Raw genomic sequence first — 23962 nt, 5'->3', positions numbered from 1 at the left:
TGAGAAGAAAGAGACTCTGGTGATAATTGCTGTTGGCTACATTTTTCGGTCACAGTCTTGAGAATTATCTCAGGGACCACAGAAATGAACATAAAGCCAAAGTACAAATACCTTTAAACTGAGATATGAAAAACTTCAGTAAAATTCTTAAACAGACTAACTTTTCCTGTAAAATTTATTGTTGTGAAAGTGTTTAAGTCTGTAGGACTTCAGGAATACCTAAGAATCTGTGTCATTCCCTCTGGTTTCAAAGTGGAAAACATGTAATGATAAAAGAAGAGTGGAAATGAGAAAAAAAGAAGATACTGGATGATGCGAAATTTCGTTTACAGCCTAGAGGATAACATTTTAAAAGGATATTTTGCGTTTAATGTTCAATTCTTTGCATTAACTATGTGCATTGTTGACCTGCTGTACCTGAACCAAGTATCGGAGCCCCCTGAGAAAACACCAAAAGAAAGAAGGTAGAACTCCAGGCAAAAAAGAAGTGATTATTCTGTGAAAGAGGTAACCCTTGGGGATTTACTCGGCCATGACTCTAAAGGAGTGAATACAACTTCTCATGAAGGATTCTCATCTGATCTAAGGGCATTGTTATCTTCACCTGGATTTGGACTAGAATTTGCCAGAACAGCAATAGGAGGGGAAGATAAGGTCATGAATATGTCACTGAGTAACAGGAAATGGAAATCAAAGCTTCAGAAACCTCTACATATTTTGCAATGATGAAAACAGAATCCTGGAAAGAAAATTCTAGCATTAAGCAAACAAATAAGAAACAATCGAAATAGGTATCAGAAATTCTCTACACATCAACAGTACTATACTGATTATATTCTAGATGCACATTAGAATTCTATCTTATTACTTTATTTTATTTTACATAGCAGTTATCATTATTCAAGTTATCTTACTCATTTGAGGTTTTTCATTTCTTTTTCTAGAATTTAAATTCCATGACAATAAAAATCTCGCTTTATACTTGCAACAGTTAGAATTGAAGCCTGCCAGGTATTAGATCATAGTGCAAAATGTTGGATGAATGAATAAAGTAATTTCTGAGCTGACTGTAAAACCTGAGCAGTACTGTGTTATGTAGTAGTTGGGATAATGAAGACAAATTGAAGGAAAGTGTGCCCAATATTATAGAAAAAGTATATGGAACTACTTCCGCTTCTTCAGCCCAGGAATCAATTTTTGATGATTTGAAGTATCTCCAGTTTATTCCAAAGTGTAGTAGCACCCTAAATGTGGACTTCAAAAATTGATTTTAAAGTAGATATTTCTCCCTCGATTATTGAGTAGAAATCTCATGGTAGAATGTAATGGATTTAGGATTGACCTAGATTGTTTCTTCAACTTTAAGTGGGTACATTACTTTATGAGGCTTAAGGAGGAAAGAACACTCAAAAAAGATAAAGATATCTCTTTTCTATATCTCCAAACTAATGACTGTGACATCAAATGATTCTCAGATTTAACAGTGTGATTTGAAGGTCTCTTCTCTCCTGCAAAAAAAAAAAAATTTGCCATATGGCCTACTTTGTGGTTTTTCCATTTACACAACTTAATATGCCTGGTCCATGATGAAATACCAGCTCCCAACTGGGAAATTAAAGCAGTGTTCAGCTCTTCTCAGCAAGAAAGCTGCAGTTTGATATATTCTGTAAACTGGATTCTGCATTAGCCAAGGGGAAGGATTGGCATAGTTAGAAAACACAGTTGGACTTGTTAAAACAAGCATTTCCATGCACAGATGCTAAGTCTCTTTGGAGCTGTGCTTTGAATCACTTTGCTCCTGCTTAGCTATCAAATAAATGTATTTTTGTTTTAGCTCCTTCAAATTTTTATCTTTATACAATTTATGTTGATGTCATCTTACACCTCTAAGACATTTCAAAAATATTTATTGGGAAAGAAAGGACTTACTATGCATTCAAATATTCTCTTGTCTCTGTGAGTGTCATTTTAATCAGCCCAAAACAATTATCTGTCAAAATTTAATGACATCACAATCATGACTTCACAAAAGCTGAAATCAAATGTTGATTCTTATTTCAACCAGATATTTGGCATTAAGTAGATTAAGCAAAGTCTTTTAGTCTAAGTGCATTAGTAAAATTAGGAATACTTTATGGGCCAGTTGTAAGGAATAAAAGATTATGTATTTACATACATTCATTGCTCATCTCCAGGACCCTCCTTGGATAACAAAATCATCTGAAGCACAAGTTTCTTACATAAATTGGCAAAATATTTGTATATAATCTATGCACATCCCCGTGTATACTGATAATCACCTCTATAATATTTATGCCTAACAATTATAAAGTGTCAATGCTGTTAATAGTTCTTACACTATATTATTTAGTAAAGGATTACAAGAAAAATAAGTGTACATATTTGATACATATGCAAATTTTATAAACACTTTTGATCTGCTATTTGTTGACTTTATGGATGCAGAACCTGTGGTAACAGAACCACTATATGATCTGTATGTGTATGTGTGTGTGTGTTTGCTTGAAAACGTGTGCATGGATACAACACACACATTTGTGTGTCTATGAAATTCATGAATTTTAGAAACTTATGAATATGAAAGAAATTTAAAAAGTTTATGAAAAATGCAATTGTATATTTACATCAAAATAAGCTTATTTTTAATTGTATTTTCTGCAAAATTTTGAACTCCCTACATACATTAAAAAAATCTCTTGATTACTCATAAAAGCCACTATATAGTATAATGAAAAATATGCTCAATAGCATGATTACTATCAGCATAATGAGTAATTCCATTGAGTAGATGGGTGGGTAACCCAACCCAACCCACCTAAAATATTATATTAATGCTGCAGTACTTAACCACAGATAATATCCAGAAATGACTTGATAGTTTCCAATACACTTATCGTCTTCTAAAATAGTTTTGTATCAGTGAAAATGCAATGAAATTTAACTATTTTCAACATTACTCACATATGACTCTTTTACCATTCCTTTAATCAAAACATTTCCATAATACTCCTTCCCCATGAACTTTCTTAAAATTTTTTATCTGAGAGGCAAGAAGACACACACACACACATACACACACAGACTGAGAACTTCAATCCACTACTTCACCCCCATATGTATTCAATCGTCAGATTGAGCCAGGATTAAAGCTGGGAGCCAGGAACACAATCATGTTATCCATGGTGATGTCAGGGACCAAATTACTTGAGCCATCACTGCTCCGTTAACTTTTTGAATATCCTTCACGTGCTACAACTAACTTTAAAGCATAACCTCTTTACATTCATTGTCTGCATGCCCTCAAGTGTGTTTTTTTTTTTTTTGTCTTCACACACTAAAACAAAAAGCTCTAATTGAATCAAACATTCTGTCATAATAATTTGCCTATTGGCTACTATTTATTTACACTAATATAAATGTTTTTCTTTTTCATTTTTTATGCATTTAAATGCTGTGGACTCTTTTTGTAGCATAGATATTTTTATATTGCTCAATTAAACTGGTAAACCAATTACAGATACCTGACACTTGAATGGGAAAGAAAAATAGATGGAGTTTTTGGAAAGCATTTATAATGGGTTTAAATAGCTTTCTCTCATTAACGAAGTGATTAACATTCGTTTTACAATGTTCCAAAGAGATTATCCAAAAAAGATTGCATAATTAAAGCAAATGTCCCAAAGAGTTTAATTATAGTTGCTTTGATATCTAAAACATAATTTTAAGCGTCTGTTGTAAAGATGATCAAAAAATGTACAAAGACATAAAGCAATAGCATGTAGGCCACCTTGGATTTTCAGAACAAGGTTTATAGAGATGTGATACCAAAAGTATGTCCTCATCACCACTATTGTCAATGCCCATATGACACTTCTGGTACAAGGGCAACTAGTAGATTGAGGATGATACAACTGAACATTTGGTTCTGTGTATTGCAATACAGTCCAACAGTTAATAATAGGTAAGTGCATTAAAAATTATCTTTCTGGCTTTTGTTTTATCTTTTCAACTTATTCTTCATTCAGAGTGGACCTCTGAATTTCCAGCTGTTGTCCATCTTTTGATTTGGGGATTTCTGCTAATGATGGTGATGCTGATGCAGAAATAGTAAATAAAGATATGCTTTGGTAAATCAGCATTCAAGATTAGGGCATTTAGTTAATTTACTAGTGTGCATCAAAACCAAAATACCTTTCTGTTTTCAGCTAACATCCTTAATACAGCTTAATTTTGTTTTTGAGATATATTGTTACAGATCCCTTGCCCACTGCTCACAGTCACACTACATAAGCCTGGTATTTTGAAAAGAGAAAAATGGTTTATTATTATTACTTGCCAGTAAGGAATCGAGAATAAGTGTCAGATTTAGAGGCAAGGGAAAGCTTTAGATTAGATAGAAGGAAATTAGTTTGTGGTAATACCAGTCAAGGCAAGTCTTGAATGGAGAGGCTTGGAATCAGACAGCATGGTGCATGAATTTTAATTCTAGATTTCCATGTTTGAGGGACCTCTCAAAGGGCTCTGATACACCAAGTCCCAGCATTGCTGTGTCTCTGTTGTTTCTGCCAGTTAGATTTTCTTTCTTTTTGCACTTGCCTATGTTGCCTGACATGTAGTTCTTTGCTGTAGATTCCCTCTGCTTATTAACAGCCATATGACAAAATGCAAGAATGTGGAATGTGGAAAAAAATGTGATTAGAAACATTGTTAGACCACAAAACATGGGAACATCCAGGAAGAAAATTGGGCAGCATAACAGGTTTTTATATTTGGGACATTGCAGCAATGTCCAGTAAAAGGGCAGTCCAGTATCAATATGAATATATTTTTATTGTAGTGTAGTGTTATAATGAATTATATAATTGTATAATTTTTATCTTTCAAAACATTTTAATTATTTTAACTATTATAGATTATAAGTAACAGGATACAGGGTCTATTTACCTTCCTCTGAGGAGATGGGGGATTTGGCTCTAAAATTCTGGATTCCTGGAGCCTGCATTGTGGCACAGCAGGTTAAATTTCTGCCTATGAAGTTGGCATCCCATATCAAAGTGTTAGTTCAAATTCCAGCCACTCTGCTTCTGATCCAGTGTCCTGCTAATGCACATTGGAAAACAGCAAATGCTGTTCCAACTGCTTGGATCCCTGACACCCACGTTGGAGATCTAGATAGAGTTTAGGGTTCCTAGTTTCAGCCCAGGCAGCCATTATGGTTATTTGGGGGAGTGAATCAGCAGATGAAAGATTCTCTCTTTCTCTCTCTCTCTCTCTCTCTCTCTCCCCTTTGTGACTCTGCCTTTTAAATAATTAATTAAATAAAATATTTTAGAGGAAAAAAAGAACTCTGAATCCAGCCCCTCATTTCAAAACTAAACTTTTCTTCTAACTTAATTCATTCTGAATAAGATAATGCAAACAAAATCATTGTGTAAAAAATATTTGACCTATCACTAACATTCCTTAATTGCATATACATTTTACCTCCATTGATATGTATTTCTAACTGAAGTAGCTAATTAATGATGTTGGTGATTTATCATGAATCTTTTTTAAAAACATTGTTTATTTACTTGAAAGTTAGAGTTACACAGAGAGAGAGGAGAGGCAGGGAGTGAGAGAGGTCTTCCATCCATTGGCTGATTTCCCAGTTGGCTGCGACTGCCAGAGCTGTGCCAATCCGAAGCCAGGAACCTAGAGCTTCTCCCAGGTCTCCCATATGGGTTCTGGGGCCCAAGGATTTGGGCCATTTTCTGCTGCTTTCCCAGGCCATAGCAGAGAACTGGATCAGAAGAGGAGCAACCAGGACTCAAACCAGCACCCGTATGGGATGCCGGCACTGCATGCGGCATCTTTACCTGCTATGCCTCAGCGCCAGCCCCCATTAATACATTTTTGAACCCATACACAAAACTTTTAATTTAGAACTTCAGTTTTATTTTTATGATTGTAATTATTATCTTGACTGTGATCATTACTTGTTATATAGAATGGTGTTTCTTGGAGTGACAAAAGATCACCTGATATTTACCTTTGTTAAAATTCATTTGTGATTATAGATATTTTCTTGGTTGAGGAGTAGTGATACTAGTATTGCTTTATTTGCTTGCTAAATTTTTGCTGTCCTTTTATATGAAGACATTTCCAGCTGGACACAATACTCATATCTTAGATTATTCAGGAGAATATGAAAAATATATTATTATCTTATTCACTTCAAGGACACTACATGGCTATTAATATACACATTTAAAGAACTGATTGTAATCTATCATGAGAAAGACATAGACTTTTAACTAAATGTACTTGTATGAATTGCTAGCCCTAAAAAGACATGCATGAAGATGTAAATGCGTCAGGCATTTCAGCTTCTATAGCAGAGACAAGCTCAGATTAGCTGAGATAATTGAGCTTGTTGTATGAGAGCACCAGAATAAAACAAGAAACCATCTCAAGAGTGTCAGAGGCAGAGTTTATGGCAAGGAAGAATACCCTTTAGGAAACTATGGTGATTCTACTGGCCAAAAAAAAAAGATTTTAGGGCAATATCATTCCAATAGCTCACATATTCTCTGACTTTTCTAGTTGTTCATTCCTTACTTTTAATGTCCCCCCAGAAGACAGAATTATGTATATATGTTACTTACAATATGACATACAGAATCAATATTGGAAAAACTCTCAATCTACCCATCATACATGTTGTTGTCCAGGTTATGGATGATGATTTTTAGGGTGGGCATAACCTGGTTAAATAAATTAGCATGGATTTTCAAAGTCACAAAATAAAAGTTTACCAGTTGGCAAATGCATGCGCACGTGCACACACACGGATTCTGAAAGGTATTTTTGGAAAGAAGCAACTGACTTAAATGTCAGCAAGAGATTCATGAAATGAAATTTTCTCTGGATGCCAAAATTTTGATTTTTTGTCCCAATATAACTTTATCTTAACTCATAGGACACTCAGCTTCTAAGTTTACTTTTATGTTCATTTTCAAAATCATGGATGCCCCATCATTTTCACGCTCTGTTGAAGCTTCATTTTATTGTGTCTTAGAAGAGATCATCTTTGTTCTCACTGCTACAGCTTTAGTTCAGGCAAATCCCTTTTACTTCATACCAAAAATTGTCATCAAGCTTTATTTACAGGGGTGGGTAGCAGCAGTTACCTTGCAACTTGGGATGCCCACATTACATTTCAGAGTGCCTGTTTTGCTTCCACACCTACAATGAAGGCAGCAGGAGATAGCTCAAGTAAGGTTGAGCTCCTGTCTGTCAGCCTGATTCAGGCTCAGCTGTTGTGGGCATATAGGAAATGAATCAGCAGATGGAAGATCCCACCACCACCACTACCCACACGCATACACCTTACAAATAAGTGGAGACCTACTCTGAGGCTCAATAGGCTAATCCTATGCCTGCGGCACCGGCACACCAGGTTCTAGTAACGGTCGGGGCGCCGGATTCTGTCCCAGTTGCCCCTCTTCCAGGCCAGCTCTCTGCTATGGCCCAGGAGTGCAGTGGAGGATGACCCAAGTCCTTGGGCCCTATACCCGCATGGGAGACCAGAAGAAGCTCCTGGCTTCTGGCTTCGGATCAGCGCGGTACGCCAGCAGCAGGGCACTGGCCGCAGTGTCCATTGGGAGGTGAACCAACGGAAAAAGGAAGACCTTTCTCTCTGTCTCTCTCTCTCTCACTGTCCACTCTGCCTGTCAAAAAAAAAAAAAAAAGTGGAAAATATACTACAAATCTTTAAATCATCAAGAACATCCCTTCAAGTTTATTTTATCAATCAATTATGGATCCTTATTAGTGTGTCAAAACAAACAAAAAAAAAATTGAAAGAAAAAGGTTGAGTTCCTTTCCCATACATGCCAAAATGTGTAGATAGTGAGAGCTCCCCAGTCCATTCCAAACAAACCCATTTCCCAGAATAATATTTCACACACAAATTCATTTCTTAAGAGCCCAACAATAACAGTGTAGGTCAAGACTCAACTTCATACCCTTAGAGGAATATTCCCTATGCATAACCAAACTCTTGCCATGCTGTGAGGCTGTCCTTTCTACAACCCTATAAACCTCCCTTCTAAACTCTTCTGTTTCTCTGTGCTCATCATACTATTTGTTCCTAATGTCCTCCATTCCTCTCTCCTACTTTTTTTTCCAGTCTTCATCATCTTCATAGCCTATGCAATGCAATTGTCACTCTTCTTTGAAAACCTAACCAATGCCCTATACTGTGATGAATGATGTATTATTTGGATCTGTATAATTAAAAATAGCTTTTTAATAATTCCTAAACTTTTAGAAAATATAACGCTGGAATTTGTTGTTCATTGTCTACTCTTTTAGAGAGGATCAACATCATTCACTTATTTTGTATTCACCATAGTTCCTTTCAAGGTAGTAGTTAACAGGAAACCATTGTTGACTTGAGTTCAGGTTATCCTTTAGTTTCCATTCCCTTTTGCCTACTTTTTTTCAATTTCTCCTAAATGTAAAATCATATTTTATTTTTAAAAATTAAATTAATTTATTTTACTTATTTGAAGGTGAGAAAGACAAACCAAAAGAGGTCTCCCATACTGTGATTCACTTTCTAAAGCCTACAGCAGCTTGAACTATAATAGATCAGAAAAGAGGCTGGGAACCCCATCTCCTTCTCCAACATGAGTGCCAGGGACCCAACTATATGAGCTGTCACCTGCTGCCTCCAAAGCTGTGCATTAACAGGAAGCTGGAATCAGATGAATCCAGGACTCAAACCAGATACCCTGATATGGAATGTGGGTATCATAATCAAGGTCATAACTTCTGCCCCACATGCCCAATCTACTAGTAGATTTAAATACAACAGCAATTAGAAAAACATTGATAATAAAAGTAATCAATGGCATCACTAGCAATTTGTTAGAAATACAGATTCTATTTTTTTTAAGTTTTAAGGATTTTATTCAGTGAGAGATATAAGCAGGAGAGTAAGAGCTTTATTTAGGGGAAAAAGAGAAGCCTAAAAGTTAAGTTGGGTCCATACCAAAGAGAGCAGGCTGGGAACGAGCAGACAGGAAAGCTGGGAGTAGGCTGCCCGAATGCCACTCGCCCCAAAGGCACAGGCAACAAAGGCAACAAAGGGCTCTGATCAACTTTTTAACAAGACACCCAGATGATTTCTATGCTCTTACTCCTCATGTAGGATGTCTGTCCTTAATGTGTAGTTCAATGTGAATTAATGCTATAAATAGTTCTCAAACAGTATTTTACACTTTTTGTTTCTGTGCAAACTGTTGAAATCTTTACTTAATATATACTAAATTGATCTTCTGTATATAAAGAGAATTGAAAATGAATCTTGATGTGAATGGAATGGGAGAGATGGGAGGGTTGCGGGTAGGAGGGAAGTTATGGCGGGGTGGGGGGAAGCCATTGTAATTCATAAGCTGTACTTTGGAAATGTATATTTATTAAATAAAAGTTTTTAAAAAAGTATAGCAAACACTGTATTAAAGAATTCAGTCAGAACGAGTTGATCATTAACTTTGACATCAAAGTAACTAAGAAAATGTATGTTCAAATCTTTATCATGTGTGGCTATGATTGATGTGTGGTTGTATGTGTATATGAGAAACAGAGAAAGACAATTGAGAATTGGGGAAAATGTTTTGGAAACAACTTCTTTTGCTATAGTTGGCTTGCCTTGTAAATTTCTAGTGAATATGTTAACTACTGAGACTATTTTATCTGCTGTGATTTTTTTTCATTTTGTCTAAGCTATTAAGCCACAAAAGAAAACGGAGCTGTCAAGATATCACTTCAAAAAATGCATTTGAGGTATCTAAGAGCTGAAATCATTTGATGAATTTTTAAAAAGCTGTCTGCTTTTTAAAAGCATTTATAATTCAAGGTGTTTGATTAACTTTTAAACAGTTGAGTGTTGGTAGATTTCAAATCAAAAGGAAAAATTTGGAGTGGTCTAGTAGATTCAGATACAAACAGGGAAACTGTTCTTACCCCTCTTATCTTTGGTATTTTTTTATGTACTTTTGGCTCAATCACAAACCGGATCCCCTGCCATCTTCTGTATGGGAGGGTACTAAAAGTTCATGGAAAATGGAATTTAAAAATAAGGTTATATTGCTGCCAAATATGTTTGAAAGTTATTCATGACTATTTTCAGAATGTTTTTTTTCCTATGAGTTTTTGAAGTACTCTGGTATATCACATGGACTAACATGGAGCCAGCAGTAATTATTTCCTTCCTACTGAAAAAAATATTCACGGAGGACAGGCGCTGTGGCGTAGTGGGTTAAGCCCTACGTGCAGCACCAGTATCCCACAAGAGTGCTGATTCAAGTCCAGGTTTCTCCTGTTTGGATCCAGGCCCCAGCTAATGCTCCTGGCAAAGCGGCAGAGCATGGCCCAAGTGCTTGGGTCCCTGCACCCACTTGGGAGACCCGAAAGAAGCTCCTGGCTCCTGGCTTTGGCTTGGCCCAGCTCTGGGAATTGAGGAGTGAACCAGCGAACGGAATATCATTCCCTCTGTCTCTCCCTCTCTCTATAACTCTGCCTTTCAAATAAAATAAGTAAATCTTTAAAAAAATTATTCACGAAATTATTGGGATAATGTCCATCATTTGTTTTAACTTGCCCAAGAAGTATTATACAAATATATATCAGATATCAGTCTATAACAATGAAGCTTATTTTACACAAATATTATGTAGCTGAAGGAATCACAATGGAAGTGAAAGACACTGGCATGCTAAGGAAGGGGAACAAGAGAGAAGGGATCAGATGTTTAGCATAGTGTTAAGATGTCCACCACCCATATCAGAGTTCTTGAGTTTTACTACTGATTCCAGCACTTAATACCAACTAATACAGACCCTGGAAGACAATGATGATGGTTCAAGTAATGGGTTTCTGTCACTCATACGGGAAACCTGAGCTGTATTCTATGCTCATGGCTGTAGCCCTCTCCCAAACCAGGCTGTTGTGGGCATCTGTGTTGTAAACCAGCAGAGGGGTGCATTCTCTCTCTCTTTCTCTCTCTCTCTCTCTCTCTCTCTCTCTCTCTCCCTCTCTTTCTCTCTCCCTCCCTCCCTCCCCTCCCCTCCCTATCTCTCTATCTCTCAAATTAATAAGCAACAATTTTAATGAAATGGAAACTATAAACTTATGTGATGAAAACATCCATATACCTAACAAAATGAAACAATCATATCATAAGCATGTTTAAATTCCTTTGGAACCAGATACAGGCTTTGCAATTTTTGGCACATACAGCCAATTCTCCTGAAATGTATGTGGCTGTATGGAATATATGAGCAATGTTCTAATGTGAACACATCATTTTATGAAGAATAGTTCCGGCCGGTGCTGCAGCTCACTAGGCTCATCCTCTGCCTGTGGCGCCGGCACACCGGGTTCTAGTCCTGGTCTGGGCGCCGGATTCTGTCCGGGTTGCTCCTCTTCCAGGCCAGCTCTCTGCTGTGGCCCAGGGGTGTAGTGGAGGATGGCCCAAATCCTTGGGCCCTGCACCCACATGGGAGACCAGAAGAAGCACCTGGCTCCTGGCTTTGGATCAGCGTGGTGCGCCGCCCGCAGCGCGCCAACCACAGTGGCCACTGAGGGGGGAACCAACGGAAAAAGGAAGACCTTTCTCTCTGTCTCTCTCTCTCACTGTCTAACTCTGCCTGTCCAAAAAAAAAAAAAAAGAGAATAGTTCCTATCTGGTATAGTCATTCTTTTTTTCATTTATTGGCCAATTTGTTTATTCCATATTTCCCTTTTAAATGTTTTCCACCTGATGTTATTCATTATTTTTGAGAAAACATTTTTAATTTACAATATAGTCAAAGGCTTAATGCTCTTTATTCCTTGAGCCAAATACCATGTGACTAAATCTGTGGCAAGGCCTAGACATTTCAACCATGGTTGCCACACTGCTCTCCAAGCACCTTAAAATTAAGTATAAGAGAAATATCACTAAACAAAGAAGTTCAGTAATGTGTTGTACAGATTAAGATGCAAAATGATTGGGATAGAGAGGAGCCACAAACATAAATCCTCCTTGAAGTAATTAAGAAATGGTGTCCGTGAGAGTGAAGCCATCTTACTGGAGACAATTAAAGGAGTTAGGATGATTGTTTATGAGAACATGGAGTGTGAGAGATGACAGTTAACGTGTCCCAGATTTGGAGAAAGCCTTGATATCTGGTGCAATACTTTATCTCTGATTCTAGGAATTAAAACCAAAATCACCAGGAAAATTATGGGAAGAAGAGAAGGAGCATAAGGAAATAAGATAAAGAACTAATCTTTAAAGCATATGCACAATGCTTTAGGCTTGTGCTGGATAACTTGTAGTCCTTATGTTAGTCAACTATTTAAGTTTTTTTCTATGCAGAAGTTTTCTGAGTTGTCTCTAAGTCCACAAGCAGAGTATTTGAAAAACACATGTATTTTAAAAGGTGAATTCATTAAATAATGAAGAAAGCTTTCTTTTACAAGGCATAACTTTAGATAATTAAAACAACTACAATTAACAGTTGGTTTAATTAATAGAAGACACTAGTAATTGTGCAAATAGGATTGTATCCATGTGAATTAAAATGATCAGTTATACCTTTAGGATAAAGAAAATTTGGGTATTCTGTTTTTTATGTTTGTTTTCAGTTATCATCAGTAAAGATATAATCAGTCCTTTCAAATATCCCTATTTGGAAATTTGTATCTCTTTTTCAGAAAATTTTATAGAAGTGAAAGCCCTCAAAGTTGTGTAGAATTTACATCTATTTTGTGTTCTAGTCCAAATTTCTTTAGGTCCTTAATCAAATCCATTTGACATCTCAAGTATTTCTACCAGGCAGCTTTGATATGAAAATTATTTAAGCCAGATGTTTCCACCTCCCAAGTCAGACAGAGGTGGTATTTTACTAGGTCACTAGTATGAACATAGAAAGATTACAAATAAAAATATAGAAAGGAAACTAAACAGTGATATTTATTCTTGCACACAATTCAGAGAAACTGGATTATAAACCTCAGCATTTTGTAAGAAATTGGTATTTTCATACACAAAGGAGAATATTATATCATGGTGAATACTGAATGAAGATTTCCGCTCTCACTGGGAGACACGCAAGCACATTTTTTGGACAATCTTTTGTCATGACTTCAGATTAACTCTGTTTCACTGCAATGTCATGCTCTGTTTAGAGGTCAGGAAAGTATTTCTGAGTTGCAAAATGCTTGAAGCCATTTGCCCTACCTTACAAAATGACTGTTTATATAGGTGACAGAAATGTCAGGTGGACTTAAGTGCTTATAATCAGGGTTAACTAACGTCAGCAAGAGCAACACTGGGCAGTTGATATACCTAATACCGTAAGGATTATTAAAAGTTTACCTATAGTGTGCTGGGCCAAGTCTAATCTCCAAGGCCACACTCTTTCTGATATTGAATTCAGAAGCAGAGCTTTCTAATATGTCTGTGAGAGGGTGCATTATTGACAGTGTTCATCTTAGCCAGGAGCTTGTTAGTCATTTCCTAAATTCTCTGTGAAGGAAACTGGGAAAATCTTACTGCATTAAATTTAATATATCAAGTCCTCATTTCTTGTACACTTGACAGTATAGAATGACGAGATCTGTTAACAAGTACATTTGTACTAAGGTTCCCGAAGCAATGATTAACACTAGGAAATTCTTACCTGTGTTCTCAGAGAGAAAACTAACAAGGAGAAAAGTAGAAAGATGGAACAAGACAAGTTTGCCAAGACAAAAACTACCAAAAGTTTATAGCTTTAAGCTACAATTAGCTTGATCTTCAGAAGTTCAGTTTTATGTGTGTGTTGTTTATTTTCTATTTAGCATCACCTGAACAATCAAAAACAACTGAATTTTCTATGTAATGAGTAAAGATATGCCTACCTTCAAGAAGGTGTTGACAAATCTTCATTATACACATCGCACAAAGATCTCAGAGGCATGTTGTATTGCTTAAAGAATTTGTGTGAGGCATTTGGCAAGTTCTATTACAAAGGGGAGATGCTTAGAGCCAATAAGATCTGTGGCTCTGACCTGGGCATCCTTCGACTCCAGGGCAGGTCCATTTCCAGTGATCCAACTCTTGGCAGAGCTGCCAGGGCTCTTCACAAGCTGACTTCTGCTGAAGCCCAGGCTTACCACATTGAAAGCCACTGCAGTGGACTAGCCTGTTGGGTCTCCTTGAGGGCAGATCACTGTACAGATCAGCCATTAATAGGCCTGCCACCCATTGCTTCTGACGCCTAGCTTTCTTTTCCTCCTGGTTTGTGTTAAAGCAGACCAGAGGATGCAAGTCAAGGGAGTGCCCGTGTCCCATCTCTAATCTTCGGTGGCCTGAACTACAAGTCTATAGTCACAGGCATGTTCTGTAGTAGTTTTTCTAAGGTAGACAATGCCCATGAGGAAAATTATATTCTCACTTTAAAACTTTCTTTCCCTTTGGTCCGAAAGGGAGGTTTTTTCTACTTACTGTATACTTCGCTGATGGCGAAGTGAATCTAGCTATGAGATTATTATTTAAGTTCTTATTTTGGCTATGCTATTGCAGAAAAATGTTAGCCATCTCTTTTATAAGGTCTAAAGATTAAATTGTGCATCCTACAGATTCCTTCATAATAGAATTAGTTTCCTACCTTGAAGAGAATAGAGAAATGAAAGAACAAGTTGGGCTTAGAATAGAGAAATGAGGGAGCAAGTCCTAGATCGCTTGCTGACAATAGCAATATCACATGAATACTTAGCAAACCGTTTCAACCATTAGATAACAACTTAAGAAAACATTTACCAGAAGGTCCAATGGCTTCTATAAATTTTAAGAATCATGTATTTGAAAACACCTCTTAAATATCTAACATGGTGTAGTTTGTTTAGCCAGTAAACTTAAGCACAACCATCTAAAATGTTTTTAGTTTCTTTCTACCAACAAGTCTAAAACATATGATACACAGATTCAGGTCCCACAAATTAAAATGTATCTTTGATTGATTTTAGCAGCTTAAATTTATGGACAATCTTATCTATAAGCCATTTAAAATAAAACTCTTAATAAAATTTCCCCATGTGGACATACAATATGTACACACATATAATATAGCATAATAGACCAATATAGCAATTTTAATAATAGCTTTTAAAATCTTTAACTCTTTTTGTAGATTGCCAATTGATTTGAATTGCTTTTTATTTTTAGTAACCTCAGTTAACCATACTTTCTCTCAGTTGGTACTGTTAATACATTATTGGCTTCATCTGTTTACAGAGCCATGCCAAAGTACTGAATACAATAGAAGTGGCTGGAAAAAGTCCATAGGAACCTATAGGAGGACAGCTAAACACAGAACCAACATCGCTTTAGTTTTATGAGCAGCACATCATATATAACTGTGGATGACAAAAGACTTTAAGTCGCCATGTTTAAAATTATAAACTCATCAACCAACAAGAGTCACTTGCTTACTTCACAGTATTTTTGAAAGCACCTGTAGGATTTTACAAGTATTTAACCCTTTAGGCCTCTGGGGCTTTCTCATTAAGATAACTATCATGTCTAGTAACATGATAAGCTGAAAAGCCCTTCACTCAGCCCAACTTCCAAAGTGACCACTGCAGCTGAGGGGATGGTCAAGTAGGGTCAGCAACATTGCAGGCAGAACTGTAAATTTCTTGTTAGAGATGCCCCCTGACTTTACCTGGCCAGCTCTCCTCCCAGCCCAGCCAAGTAATGAAAGTCAACAGAGTGCCTTCCCCTAGGAGGTTCACACCTCCCTTAGGATATACCCCATGTGAAGAGATAGATAGGTCTGAGCCTCTGAATTTACAAGGCCCAAAGCCCACCAGATTATTATCAAGCCCCTTCTATCAGGTTCTATTTGCCTCTCAATCAGAAAAATTACTTGTAGCTTAGACAGCACCTTTCTTAGCTCCTCTAATAATGACTCTGTCCTTTGTTCTAGGCCCTGTCTAGTGCACTTGGGCCTCATTCCTTTGTAATCATAACCTCTACTCTACCACCAATGGCTCTACTCCCAACCTGTGTGTACTGATGGTCCTCTTCCCCACTTAATGCTGTATAATTGTTCAAACCTGGTAAATGCCACTCTTAGGATCATTGGTTACTATCCTCACTCTGTCTTTTATGACCTTGTCTAAATATGATCAGAGTCGGCAAACTTGGAAGGCTTCCATAGCCTTGGCAACTCATGACAAGAGCCTAGGATGGTTACTGGCGCCATAAACTAGAGTGTCAATTTGTTGGGTCAACAACAGGAGCCACTGTGCACTTGCTCCTCATGTGGGATCTCTGTCCTTAATGTGCTGTACATTGTGATTTAATGCTATAACTAGTACTCAAACAGTATGTTTCACTTTGTGTTTCTATGTGGGTGCAAACTGTTGAAATCTTTATACTAAATTGATCTTCTGTATATAAAGAGAATTGAAAATGAATCTTGATGCAAATGGAAGGGGAGAGGGAGCGGGAGAGGGGAGAGGGGAGGGTTGCGGGTGGGAGGGAAGTTATGGGAGGGGGAAGCCATTGTAATCCATAAGCTGTACACTGGAAATTTATATTCATTAAATAAAAGTTAAAAAAAAAAAAGAAAGAAAAAAAAAAAACAAAGGGGAGATGCTGGCAAGGGAACCAATATTATATTACCTAAAGCTTAGAAGTAGAAACTTGTGTGGGCCTTGGTGCATAAGGTTTCATCACTCTATTCATAAGCATCTGCAAATCATTTTTCCTGGCCTCAAAATTCAAAGTAGCAAGGATTGTGAGGGATACAACTTTGTAACTGAAATGTCACTATACAGCCATTATTTAGGATACAAATAGAAACCTCAGTTCAAAAAAGTTTTGATGTAGGGATAAACTAATGTACACATAATTTCTAAGAAACCTGGTGGATACTATGAGATACAGGTGACTGAATTTTTTCTCTCCCCATCCTTCTCTCCAGCACATGTGCAGACACACACACACATACACATACTCATGAAGATACAAACACAGTAAATATCACAAAAACTCTAATCCATACTACAGGATTGTGTTTACTGAATAAGTAGATTTCCAAAATAATATAAAAAGTTAATTAATTCACAGAGAAGTACCTGCTCCATTCATATTGAATCCAGAAACTCATTTGACATCTAAGATTCTTTTATTATAAGAAAGTACTTTTTTCATTGCTAAGTGTGTATCATTTTTTAATTACGTTATTCAGGATAGAACAAAGAGGATGGTGACTTTTTAAGAAGGAGGGGTTATTTTGTTCTGTTGCTCTCTAAGAAGTCATTGGGGAGACCCAATAAGATAATGGCTGATGGATTTTGAGTTACTAATTAATAAAACCTTTATATAACTTCTGCAAGGACTTGGTTATACAAGTTTGCATTTAGCCATAAGTAACTGTGAATTTAGATATTTTATCATTATTTTGATATATATCTCCTTTTGTAAGGATACTTTGAATTTCACAAATACCTCTGACATTTTTTGTTTATTTTTTTATTTTGAAGATAAATTTTCAATCTATTGCCAAACAAAAAATTAAGACCTACATTTCATTATAATATATTTAGTTAGTAAGAAAATCCAAATTTTCAAAAATTTGTTTAGCATATTTTGAGAATATAGATTTCCAAAAACAACCCTCCCTAGATGGCATTTAGATAGAAACCCCATGTGTGTATTTGGAATATAATTTCCTCATTCTGATTTCAGTGGGAAGATATAAAGTACATTAAGACATGACTATAAAATATTCATCTGAACCTCTGGTCCACTTTGGTTTCATCAGAAGACTTTCTGAGTCACTGGTCAGGTTGGGGTGGGGTCACTGGAGATGCCACAGGAGAAAAACTCCACGTCAATCTGAAAATCTTTAACACTTAAAAGAAATCACATATTCATTCCAACAGCTTTAGCAGCCTTGGCCATCCAATAAGTTACACAGACACTCAGGTACTTGCAAGGCCCTGGTCAGCTATGTGCAGCTCACTTGATTTCATCTTGATTATCCCATCAGCATTGTATATTCTGGAGCTCATCAAAATTTCCATGTGATTATAACCTTTTCCTGCTTTCAACTTCACTATGGATATTTTATTTCCCTCTTTTGCATCTTTTTTGTTGTCATTTCAATCTGACTATAGTAGGAATGGCAAGAAGGAAAGATAAATCTGCTCTCTTTTTGAACCAAAAACTAACTTCAACTGTTGAAAAAAGATTGCTATTTTAATATTTAGTATTGACAGTTCAGAAGGAATTTCTTGGTAAAATAGAAAATGATGCTGATCATGGCTTCTCACATCATGAAATTTTTTCATTGTAGGAGACCTGGAGAGCTTGTAGAAGGAAACGGATGAACAAGTATTTCTTTCTTGTTTTTATAGAAATTTGCTTGCTGACTAAAGGACGCCGCACAGCCAGTGTTCGAGCTGATACATATTGTCGTCTTTATTCCCTTTCGGTGGACAATTTCAATGAGGTCCTGGAAGAATACCCCATGATGAGAAGAGCCTTTGAGACTGTTGCTATTGACCGACTGGATAGAATAGGTACTCTAATTTATTTTCTTCATGCACAATTCAGTTGTAATCTAGTGAAGTAATGTATGTTTACAATCGTAAGTCTCAAGTAATAGTTTATAGCTTGCTTGTTAATTTGAATAAAATAGTACTTCATTGTAGCCATATTTCTAGAAATATCTGAGGCCTTATCTATCTCTTTGAAAGATTCTGGTTTCATTTATTCATGTCTATTTTTACTAGCTACACAATCTGATATTCCGAGTGATACCAAAACAGTTTGAATCTCAGGTAAAAAAAAAAAAATGACATCATTTCTGGATAGATTTAACATAGACCTTAAAATGCAATAGCATGAGTCTACATTACAAACTAAATTTTATCACAAGGGTTTTGTGTGTTCTATGGGTCAATGCAAACTTTTATTCTTAAATTAAGTATTGAAAACTAATTTACTTAAATCAGTGTTCTCCATCAAATTGGTTTCAGCAAGCAGAAATATTGCAGTGTTTGTAATACAGACTCAAGCAGAAAAGGCCTTGATAGAAGTGCCTTATGTAGATATTTTACTCTGCAAACATCAACAGTGTTTTAAGACTAGTGAATAAGAACGATATAAATTAGACTTTCTTAGTTATGCTAGCTTAAAGTTATGCACGATAGCTGTAGTACAGTAAAAAATGATTGGCTTTGCTGCTAACTTCCCTAGATGTGCTAGAACATTCTGATATATGTTATGAGGTAGTATGCTTTTGTTTTCCACACCTAAACCCTCTTCACTCACCCCAGCCTTCTTTGCCCTGTTTCCCAGCTTAACACTACTCAGCCTTCGTATTTCATTTTGGATATCACTTTCCCTGTAGACAGTTCTAACTCCTACCCTTTAGAGAGCTGATTACGCTGGATGTGTTCTCCTGTAGCCACTGAAGTTTCCCCATGACAGCAACTGCTTTTATTTTTGTAATTGCTCTAGAGACATAGAGACCATGTCTAATTCACCATTACATTCAGAGTACACAGTACACAATAAATTTTGTTGAAAAAAGGAAGGGAGGGAGGAAGGAATAAATGAACTCAAAGGAGGTGGGCTGGGGTCAGTTAGAAGGAAACAGAGGCCGGCGCCGTGGCTCAACAGGCTAATCCTCCGCCTAGCAGCGCCGGCACACCAGGTTCTAGTCCTGGTCAGGGTGCCGGATTCTGTCCCAGTTGCCCCTCTTCTAGGCTAGCTCTCTGCTGTGGCCCGGGAAGGCAGTGGAGGATGGCCCAAGTGCTTGGGCCCTGCACTCCAGGGGAGACCAGGAGAAGCACCTGGCTCCTGCCTTCGGATCAGCGCGGTGCGCCGGCCGCAGTGGCCATTGGAGGGTGAACCAACGGCAAAAGGAAGACCTTTCTCTCTGTCTCTCTCTCTCTCTCTCTCTCTCTCTCACTGTCTACTCTGCCTGTCAAAAATAAAAAAATAAATAAAATAAAATAAAATAAAAATAAAAGAAGGAAACAGAGGTACTTCAGCTACTTCCTTCTTGCTGAAGGTAAGGACTTTAGACTGATGCATGATATGCCAGTTTTTTCTGCACTTCACATCTTCCTTTATCTCTGTGTGAGATTAGACGTAAAGGTACTATTTGGATGTTATCATTAGAGATAAGATATTAGATATTCACTTAACATTTTAGAGATTTAACTGGACTTAAGCATCCAAGGAGATGGTGTCCATAAAGAAGTATGGTACTCAGGTACTCTCAAAAACGTCATTACTTGAAAATAACTGTTTTTTGTGATATAAGAATAAATGTTCCTGTACATGAGACAGACTAATTTCTGAGCAGTTGAATTGTTCCTAAAGCTGGACATTTTTATCAGTTTTAAAAACAGGGTATTTCAATAGAGAATTTCTGTTATTTTTATATAGCTTCACTTTCAGCTGCCTTATTGCATTTAATTGTTTCATAGGAAAGTTTGCCTTAAATGTTTGACATAGTCAATAAATCTGTTAGTAAGCACCAAGCATTTGTGCTTTTGATCTTTATAAAATTATAACTGTGCGTTAAAAGTTATGTTATCTTCCCAAGGTTTTACATACTTAGATTTTTAAATTTTGATCACTCACGTAATCTTTACCTTTCTCAATTTTATGGCTATTTGTAATAAATGTAGCTAGTTGAGGGAATGTGCTGAATAAGCATTTGTATCTATTACTAACAGAAGAGTTTTTGTACTGTGAGAAATTGAAACAGTTTGTAGCCATTTAAAATGATTGCAAGCGCTCTAGCAAATCACGTATTTCCACTTCAGAAATACATTTTTACCTTAGATTTGATACTTTATTAGAGGTTTGACAAATTGATTCACTTTGCAGTTACTATATTAACTTGGGTTTTATTGGATCAATGATGTCATAGAAAAGCCACTGCCTTTCCCTTCTTATCTTAATCAACTATTGATTCTCATTGTTATTCTACCAGTAAGTGGCTGGTTATTGAAAACTCCTCCAAAGAAGATGGCAGGAAGCAGAGCTAACGCTTACTGAGGTCCTGCCATGCAGTGTGCCCTTGGCTCTCTTAACAGCTCTCATAAAAGGAATGGTCATGACATGGTTCTCAATCTGGCTGCAGCAAAATCTGGATTCCATGTCTGGTTATTCATGTTTAATTGGTAGGGTATAATTGGGCATTAGTGTTCTCTAAAGCTCCAGTGATGGGTCAGTGTTGTGGAATAGCAAGTTCAGCCATTCCCTGTGACACTGGCATCCTATATGGGCTCCAGTTTGTGTCCTGGATGCTCCACACCCTGCTAATGGGCCTGCGAAAGCAGCAGCAGATGGCCCTAGAAACTGCACCAAGGTGGGAGACCTGGAAGAAGCTTCTGGCTGTTGTGACCATTTGGGGACTGAACCAGCAGATGGAATATCTCTCTCTGTCTCTCCCTCTCTCTTTCTCTCTGTAACTCTGCCTTTCAAATAAATAAATAAATCTTTAAAATAATAAAGCTCCAGTGATGAGAAAAATATGTAACTAAGACTGAGAACCACCGGCATAGGGCAAAGATCAAAGCCAAGGTCACAGTGCTCTTAAAGCTTGTACATGTGATTCGCCTGGGATCTTAGTAGAATGCAGCATCTCATTCAGCAAAAGAGAGTGACTCAATTTCTTTCTTTTAAAAAAAAATTAGTTAATTATGTATTTATTTGCAAGAGAGAGAGAGAGAGAGAGAGAGATCTTCCATACAGTGGTACACTCCCCAAATGCCAACAATGGCTAGGGCTGGGTCAGGCCAAAGTCGGGAGCCAGGAACTGCATTCAGCTCATTCAGGTTTGCTGGATGACAGAAAACAAAGTATCTGGGTCATCATCTGCTGACTGGCAGGCACATTAGCAGGAAATTGAATTGGAAGTGTAGAGTAACTGGGACTTAAACCAGGCACTCCCACTTGGGAGGTGCATATCTCAAGTGGTGGTGTAACCCAGTGGACCACATCTACCCAAGAGACTGAATTTCTATTAAGCACCCAGGTAGTACAGAATGCAGCAGGTCTGTTCCTGTAGCAAGGACGTATGATCAGATTTCTCTTTTGCTCTTCTCCATCCTGTAAGTTATTAAGCATGTTTTCGTTTTTTAATCTCCATATCCTTGTCTTCTTTCCATTAAATTGGTATTCCAAACACACGTATGTCACAGGATTGGGCACTAAATAAAATAATCTATGGACAGTTGTTTGTAGTGTGGCTGCCACATAGCTGTCCATTCTCCATTGTCCTGTCTTGAAAAAGGAACTTCAAATTCAAGTCCTGACTCTAGGAGCCCTATGGTAAATATCAGTATTTGTTCTGCCAGTTGGCATTTTGCACATTCCAGGCTTTCAGCTTGTCTTGGGTAATAAGCAAGGTTTTCCAGAGAGACACAGAAAGTAGCAGCGGTGAGAGCCACTTTGCTAGTTGGAGTCCGAAGGTGAGTACTTGGCTTTGATGTCTCTTCTGTGAAACGCTGACCTGTTTCCCTTTGCAGGAACCACTGTGGCTCCGTGTTGTTTTCAATCACCTGTAGGCTAAGTGCTGATGTTTCTTTCGCTGACAGGAAAGAAAAACTCCATTCTTCTGCAAAAGTTCCAGAAGGATCTGAACACTGGTGTTTTTAACAACCAGGAGAATGAGATCCTGAAGCAGATTGTGAAACATGACAGGGAGATGGTGCAGGCGATCGCTCCCATCAGTTATCCTCAAATGACAGCCCTGAATTCCACATCGTCCACTGCTACCCCGACCTCACGCATGAGGACACAATCTCCACCGGTGTACACAGCAACCAGCCTGTCTCACAGCAACCTGCACTCTCCCAGCCCCAGCACTCAGACCCCCCAGCCTTCTGCCATCCTCTCGCCCTGCTCCTACACCACTGCGGTCTGCAGTCCTCCTGTACAGAGCCCGCTGGCCACTCGAACTTTCCACTACGCCTCCCCCACTGCCTCCCAGTTGTCACTCATGCCTCAGCAGCAGCAGCAGCCCCAGGCACCGCAGACTCAACCGCAGCAGCCGCCCCAACAGCCGCAGACGCCCGGCAGCGCCACGCCGAAGAACGACGTGCACAGGAGCACGCAGGCGCTTCATAACACCAGCCTGACCCGGGAGGTCAGGCCCCTGTCGGCCTCGCAGCCCTCGCTGCCGCACGAGGTTTCCACCCTGATTTCCAGACCTCATCCCACTGTGGGCGAGTCCCTGGCCTCCATCCCCCAGCCCGTGACAGCTGTCCACAGCGCGGGCCTCCAGGCAGCGGGCAGGAGCACTGTCCCTCAGCGAGTCACCCTGTTTCGACAGATGTCCTCCGGAGCCATTCCCCCCAACCGAGGAGTCCCTCCGGCACCCCCTCCACCAGCAGCCCCTCTTCAGAGAGAGGCTTCCTCAGTCTTAAAAACAGACCCGGAGGCAGAAAAGCCACGATTTGCTTCGAATTTATGATCCCTGCTAATTGTTGAAGCAGAAAGTAATACTCCAGTAAACTGAGAACATTCTCAGATCTTATTTTATTCTATCTCCTGATAGATCCCCATAACTATGAAGAGATATTTTAGACAGCTCTGTCCTACTTGCAAAATGTAAAAAAAAAAAAAAGAATAAATATATATATACTATATACTATTAAATAGATATCTAAATTCCCAAGAGAAGTTCAAAAGACCTGTTTAGCATTCAGTGTTATATGTCTTCTTTTCTTTAAACCATTAAAGGATTTAAAAAGTTGTTGTAAGATTATTTATTTCTAACCTACTTTTACTTAATTCCTTTGATACATGTATTTATCTATTTTACGAAGAGTTCTTGGATTCAATGGAAACAAAACTCTAATTTTAAAAAGGCAACTCAAAGGA

The 23962-nt window shown here is 37.8% G+C and overlaps 1 protein-coding gene across 1 annotated transcript in view; it reads left to right on the top strand.

The window, feature by feature from the left end:
* HCN1 (hyperpolarization activated cyclic nucleotide gated potassium channel 1) overlaps positions 1–23678 on the top strand; it is a 406216-nt gene extending 382538 nt beyond the window's left edge. The window contains exons 7-8 of the mRNA XM_062211814.1: positions 18469–18633; positions 22675–23678. Coding sequence (XP_062067798.1) covers positions 18469–18633; positions 22675–23552 — 1043 coding nt within the window. The 3' untranslated portion in view covers positions 23553–23678. The remainder of the gene's footprint in view (positions 1–18468; positions 18634–22674) is intronic.
* The last annotated feature ends 284 nt before the right edge of the window (positions 23679–23962 follow it).

Source organism: Lepus europaeus, chromosome 15 (genome assembly GCF_033115175.1).
Source record: "Lepus europaeus isolate LE1 chromosome 15, mLepTim1.pri, whole genome shotgun sequence".
NCBI classification, from domain to species: domain Eukaryota; kingdom Metazoa; phylum Chordata; class Mammalia; order Lagomorpha; family Leporidae; genus Lepus; species Lepus europaeus.
This window is presented reverse-complemented; position numbering and strand designations above follow the sequence as displayed.